General features: G+C 45.7%; 1 protein-coding gene across 1 annotated transcript; it reads left to right on the forward strand.

The window, feature by feature from the left end:
• Positions 1–2,459: 2,459 nt before the first annotated feature.
• Positions 2,460–3,623, forward strand: GPR6 (G protein-coupled receptor 6). Its single transcript, XM_054568888.1, has one exon. The coding sequence runs from the start codon at positions 2,535–2,537 to the stop codon at positions 3,621–3,623; it is 1,089 nt and encodes a 362-aa protein (XP_054424863.1). The 5' UTR covers positions 2,460–2,534.
• Positions 3,624–7,270: the final 3,647 nt, after the last annotated feature.

The following is a 7,270-nucleotide window of genomic DNA, read 5'->3' on the forward strand; positions in this document are numbered from 1 at the left end:
ATTTAGACATCAAGGAGGATTCTCCTTCCCTGAGGCCTTTATTTGATTGTTTGAAAAATTGGTGATTAACATGTTATTATAGTGGTTTGACAGTTCCCTGAGAATAACATTCTTGGCTTTTAAATGATGATCTTTTATTGAGATTTGAGTGGATCTTTTCAGAAGCTTAGGATTTCAGCCAATTTGAGGATTCATGAAAATGGTGGTGTGAGAATTTTATAAACTCTCCAAATGGAGATACTGTATGTTAACTCAATTTATGGTCCAACACTGGCTATTGCTGCAAAGAATTGAGTAGTTCTACAGCTTTCCTCTTTCCTCTAGTTAAGTTCAGCTACATTGAAGGAGGAGGACAGGACTCGTCTGGAGTTGGGGGCCATGTTTAGAGGGAGCAGGCTAGGGTCAAATTTCACCTCCCACCTGAGCCTGTAGATGGTCTGAGCATGTTTTTTCCTTTGGGGACCGCTGGGGCTAGGGGCAAAGTGAAGCCAGAAGGGGAGAGAGGAGATTCATGAAGAAGTGGGAGAAAAATCAATAACAAATGTTGTCTATTTTCACTTTGCCCGGGGCACGTGGCCCCTGAAAATCACAGTTCTGTCCTCAGTATAATGCCCTCATGCCAATGTGTGACTATGTACTTTAGAGCCTTAGAGGGAGCCAACTATTTTAGCTTTTGCCCAAGTACAGCTATTGAAGATTCTGAATGATTAAAAAAAAGAAGTCCAATATCTGTATTTTACTAAACAAAACACCTTAAACTGAAAAAGGTGATTTATTGCAGCTGAAAATAAAACTCTTGCCGACTGTAGTCTGGTGCAGCTGAGTTACCACTATTTTCATCCTGCCATTTGTTTTATAGGTACTAATTAATAGGGCAAAGTCTGTTGCCAGCAAAGTAAATCACATTTTGCTGTTTTCTTATTTTCTAACAAGACACAGACCTGGTCTTTAATTAAAGAGCAAGTTTCAAGGGCACTATATCAGCTACCAAAATTAGGGAACAATCCTCTGGGAAGATCATGGTGAAATCTGTTGTGTAGAGTTCAAGAAATAGTGGGAGAGAGAGAGAAAGGAATGGAGGGAGAAAAAGAGGAATTACACAGGTAAGCTTCAAAAGAAAAGAGTTTCCCTCAAATGTCTCATCTTCTCTCTCTTCTCCACAGCTCTTCATACCTCCTCTGACTCTACTCAACACACTGTTTTACCAACATCCTTTAAAAAAGAGCTCATCCCTCCACCCTTCTCGCCAGTTCATTCCTGTCCCCAAAACAGTACTTTTTTTGTTTTTTTCAAGGTAGCAACTCTGCCTTCAGGCGTCCCAGCCCCAGACTCCCCGCTTCTCCAGGGCTTCATATTCGACCTGGCTCCCGCGGCGACCTTTGAGCTTGGGCTTTTCGGCCTGGCCAGTACTACTCATCCTTCAAGCCTTCCCTCCCAGCTCACCCTCCTCGCTTGACCTCCGAGTCTTCTTCATTCTTTTTTTCTTTTTCTTCTATTTCCCCCATCCCATTCCTGGAGGCTCCAGAGTAAAGGCAACCGTTCTCGCTCCTCCTCCCTCCTTGAACCCTCAGAGACCTCGTTTGAGGGTGGGGAGACAGGGAAGAGGGTGGTAGTGCTGGGCGGGTGAGGAGAGCGAAGGCTGAACCAGGAGCCTGACGTCACTGCACCCTGCCTGTCAGTCTGCAGCGGGCGCGCTGCTCGTAGCCGCCTTTTCTGCCACTGACTTGTCCCTCACTCTCCTTGGCTTCTGCACAACCGCTGGTGCCCGGCGCTCCTCTCCGTTCTGTCCCCGGCCGCTTCGCAGGCACCGGCTCTATCCGCACCGGGGACGCAGCCTGGCGTCCCGCCACAGCGCTCATGATCGTAGACTTTCTGAAGCCCTGACTCCCCAGGTGAGCAGCTGGGTCCCCGAGAGGAACTTTGAGGGTGTGGAGTAGGGAAGGGGTGAAGTATGGCCAGGGGAGGAGTCCTTTCCGTAGCCGGAGAAATGGAGCCAAGCTTGACCCTACACCTTCCCGTTAGGTGTACTCAACTTCTGTTCCCCCAAGCCTTCTTTCAAGGTGTTTCTGCGGCTTCCAGTTACCGCTGGGCTCTGCACGCAGTAACTTAGCTTTCAGCACCGCGGACAGCGACGCCGCTGCCCAGTTTAAGAGAACACCCAGATCCCGCCTGCAGGAGCCCGAGCGGGACTCGCCCAGGTTCACACCCCTAGATCAGTGCAGAGGGATGCGAGTGTAGACGCAGTCACCCTGACAGGATAGATCTGTGGGCATGTGAGTGCATATTGTCCGTGTGTGCATCTGCAAAAACTCAGAAATCTGTTGAGAGCACCCGTGTACATTTCACTCACTCACTTTCAACAGGTATTTATTTTTGGCTCTCATTTAATCACTGCTTCCTCCCCCCGCTATGGGGTCCAGGGTGGGATGGGCAATAGGAGAGGAACACTTGTGCCCGGGAAGTTCCCTGGCAGCTTGAACTGCACACCTGATGCTTGCTGTCCCTCTCCACACAGGGTACAGTGTCCGGCCGCGATGAACGCGAGTGCCTCTTCCCTCAACGAGTCCCAGGTGGTGGCAGTGGCTGCCGAGGGAGCGGCAGCAGCGGCCACAGCGGCAGCGGCACGGGACACCAGTGAATGGGGACATCCTGCCGCGGCGGCGCTGGGAGGCGGGGGCGTGGCTAATGCGTCACTGGAGCTGTCTTCGCAGATGCCCGCTGGGCCGCCTGGGCTGCTACTGTCCGCGGTGAATCCATGGGACGTGCTGCTCTGCGTGTCGGGGACAGTGATTGCAGGGGAAAATGCGCTGGTAGTGGTGCTCATCGCGTCCACTCCGGCGCTGCGCACGCCCATGTTTGTCCTGGTGGGCAGCTTGGCCACCGCCGACCTGCTGGCGGGCTGCGGACTCATCTTGCACTTCGTGTTCCAGTACGTGGTGCCCTCGGAGACAGTGAGTCTGCTCACGGTGGGCTTCCTTGTGTCCTCCTTTGCTGCCTCGGTCAGCAGCTTGCTGGCCATAACAGTGGACCGCTACCTGTCCCTCTACAACGCGCTCACCTACTACTCGCGGCGGACCCTGTTGGGCGTGCACCTTCTGCTCGCCGCCACCTGGACGGTCTCCCTAGGCCTCGGGCTGCTGCCTGTGCTCGGCTGGAACTGCCTGGCAGAGCGTACCTCCTGTAGCGTGGTGCACCCTCTGACGCGCAGCCACGTGGCGCTGCTCTCTGCAACCTTCTTTGCGGTCTTTGGCATCATGTTGCACCTGTACGTGCGCATCTGCCAGGTGGTCTGGCGCCATGCGCACCAGATCGCGCTGCAGCAGCACTGCCTGGCGCCACCCCACCTTGCAGCCACCAGAAAGGGCGTGGGTACCCTGGCGGTGGTGCTGGGTACTTTCGGTATCAGCTGGCTGCCCTTTGCCATATACTGTGTTGTGGGCAGCCGCGAGGACCCGGCTGTCTACACGTACGCCACCCTGTTGCCAGCCACCTACAACTCCATGATCAATCCTATTATCTATGCCTTCCGCAACCAAGAGATCCAGCGTGCCCTGTGGCTCCTGTTCTGTGGCTGTTTCCAGTCCAAAGTGCCCTTCCGCTCCAGGTCTCCCAGTGAGGTCTGAAGGCTCTCTCTGTCCCCTCACCAACACCACACTCCCAACAGGCCAGCCCATGGTGAGCTGCTCGGTGCCTGCTGATGAACTCTGAGATCCCGGTAGTGAGATCTGACTTTGAAAAGAAAGAGAAAATAAACATACAACAAACTCACAAGGACGAAGAAGTTTGGTGGCACTTTACATATACAGTGTATACATGTGTACATATATATACAAATTATTTGTATCTTCTGGAGGTGTTCAGGATGTGGAAATTTTCGGGTCTGTGAAAAAAACTAACAAAGACGTGGTTGTATACTCAAACTGTACATTGCATTTGTCAAGTGAACACATTCCAATACTGCTTAATTATAGCATTTCATTTTTAGCTGCTGAACTGCCAAAACAGTGTTGCCATTTTCAAGGGCAGGGGAAGGGGAGTGAAAGGTGTATTTTTTGTTGTATGTGACAGAATATTTTCTGCATATGCATCAGTAAATTACAACATATTTTGTACACAAATAAACACATAAAATGTAATTTTGGGCATCTGACTGACTATAGAACTATTATTTGCGAGCTGAAATATTAATACATTTACTTTAAAAGTTTACTGTGTAGCATCTCCCTCCTATGAAAATCTTATTATAAAAAAAATCATATGGCCCTGACCGATTAGCTCAGTTAGTTGGAGCGTCATCCTGTGCACCAAAAAGTTTGCAGATTCAATCCCTGGTCACAGCACATACCTAAGTTGCAAGTTCAAACCCCTGGCTGGGGGCCTATGGGAGGCAACCAATTAATGTTTCTCTCTGACCTCTCTCTCTCAAATCAAGAAATATATCCTCAGGTGAGGATAAAAAAAATCATATGCATTTGCATATTTTTCATAAATGGTCACGGAAATACCTAATTCAGATAATGGTGGGAAGGGAATAATTTATTCATGTTAACAGTTCACAGAACATTAAAAGATTAGTGGTGTTAGTGCATATTAATCTATTCCCTTAGTTACTGGGTTTGGAATACAAGCTCCAGGGGATGTCTGAAACCATTCTTACATCTTACTGTGTGCACGTGTGAATTCTGAAATCACAATTTTTGGCTGTCATTTTTTTTTCAGTCTGCAAAGAATTTTAAATGTTGAAGATTTTTATTGAGTATATTATTGCTGGCCAGGCCCTGTAGCAAAATGCACAGACTTATAAAATAAATAAATTCTTCCAAGGCAGGATTCCAAGATAGAGTGTGTTCACGAGGCAAACGAAGGCATACCCAGCAGCCCCATCTCAGGCACTCTTATCTTCAAAACACAAGGCATTAAGACCCTCAAAGATGAAACATCCCATTCCACCAATGGATGTGAATCGTAGTTAAATGGTTCCCTGCTTCTGTTTCTTACTGGTTGGAGACAAATGAGACGTGTGTGCTATGAGCCCCTGTGAAGAAATACACACACAATAACAAGCAGTTACTGGTCTTAGGCCTTAGAAAAATACACGCAGCACCCTCGCAGACATACCCAGAAGACTTGACCAAACATCTGGGCACCCGGTGGTCCAGTCAAGTTGACATATAAAATTAACCATCACACCAACACAGCACAAGCATTCAAAATAAAGGAGAGGAAGTGTTTTGGGAGGGATTAGTCAACTGGGCCAAATGCTGCTGAGAGAATAAGTAAAATGAGGATTAAAAACAATGACTACAGGTTTTTAAATGTGTGTGTCATTGGTGAACTTGACAAAGGAAACTTCAGGGTAGTGAGGGGAGGAAAGAAAAGCTTGACTGTAGAAGGTGCAAGTGAAAATACATTAGCAATCTAGTCTCCAACATCTTTCATCAGAGCCGTGACCTTTTTAAAACCATATAAGACACTAAGTTTTGTAGACATATAGTTTTATAGTGTCTGTAGGTGTGGAGCCAGAAAAATCAGCATTATTTCTCATTTCTCAAATTAACATTTTCTAAATAACTAGCCTTCAAGGACTATTCAGCATCATCAGACACTGTCTCAAGCCCTGTTAGTGTCCAGAATGCTCTCAAGCAGACTGAAATAGCAAAGCTCTGGCTGTAAATTCTTCCAGACATGTGGAGGGTGGGAAATAATATAATTTTAGAAATGGAATAAAAAAATCGATATTACTACACATTTTATAAATATAGAGAAAAATTCTTGCTATCAGTAAATTAAGTTTAACACTAGGTTAATAACACAGAGACCATGAATCTGACTTCAATTCAGTTGGTATTAATAATCAATATCAGCCCTAGTTAAAATGTTTGAGAGAACCAAGAACAAAAGATATTAAACAACCAGGTTGTTAATATTCCTGGCTTACACAGTTGACCAGGCTGTGTAACGTCAATAGGTTTGACATTAACCAACCTAATAATGGTAGAGTATAAAACCATATATAGATCTTGAAACATTTTTATGGAGGAATGTCACATATTCATTTGACGAATCAAATATTAAGAATCTCTTACTTCAAGATCCTATTCTAGAAACTATATAGAAGCATATAGTCAGTCTTTGAGAAAGATAAGATTCACTCAAACATCTAACTGCCTGCCCCCTTTGCTATCGAACGGACATCCCAAATGTAACATACTTAAAGTTGAGCCACTTATCTTTACCCAAAAACCCATCTCTTTTCTCCCTTCACTATCATCTTAGTTAATGACAATGTCATTTTTCTGGTTGTTCAGGCCAGAAAACTTGCAATCATACTTACTTTTCTTTCTCACATACCTCCCATCAAAACTGTCAGTAAAACCCTTTGCCTTAACTTTCAGAATATATGCAGAGTCTAGCCACTTCTCACCATCTCCATCACTATCATCGCCTCTGGCCTGAATTACTGTAGTTGTCTTCCCTCTGGTCTCCTGGCTTCAGTTCTTGTGCCCTTCAGTCTGTTGTCTATGCAGTGGGTCACCCCCATAAAGACCTGCTCCCTTCACTACCCTTCAAATGCAGGCATAAGCAGTGCAGTCTATCTCAAAAAAGACAGACATGGGCCCTGCCGTTCTTATATCATTGTATGATCATGTGAGACTAAAAGCAAACTTTGCTACAAATAAACCAGAATGGAAGTAATTTATTCACAGACAACAATTAATACATTTTTAGTACCTGTGCATCCAGCCTAACACATATTTTTGTATTTAAAGCACAGTAGAAAATTTAGACATAGTAAAGGTAAAAAGATTTTTGAAGAAAAAAGAGACAGACTTAAGGAAGAGGTATTTAAGCCCTGTAAATAGGCCTTGAATAATAATTTCTTGAGTGAGGAATTCCAGAGTCCTGGGTACCTGGTGCCTAGTTTAGAAGTGAGGGCATCAACTCTTCACCCAAGAGAAGGAGCACAGCTGGAAGAGGCCCAGGGCAGGGCCTTGGTTGGTACCAGGTATGAGTTTCCTACTGCTGCTGTAACAAATAACCACAAGCTGGTAGCTTAAAAGAATAAGCATTTATTCTCTTAAAGTTATGAAGATTACAAGTTTGAAATAATTTCACTGGGCTGAAATCAAGGTGTCAGCAGGACTACACCCTCTTTGGAGGCTCTAGAGGGAGGATAATTTGTTTCTTGTTTTTTTTTCAGATTTTAATTGCATTCTTTGGCCAGTGAACCCTTCCTCAGTCTTTAAAGCCAGCATTGCGTATTCTTGTT

Source organism: Pteronotus mesoamericanus, unplaced genomic scaffold (assembly GCF_021234165.1).
Source record: "Pteronotus mesoamericanus isolate MK-2021 breed Mesoamerican mustached bat unplaced genomic scaffold, CSHL_Meso_final contig_20, whole genome shotgun sequence".
In the NCBI taxonomy this organism is placed as follows: domain Eukaryota; kingdom Metazoa; phylum Chordata; class Mammalia; order Chiroptera; family Mormoopidae; genus Pteronotus; species Pteronotus mesoamericanus.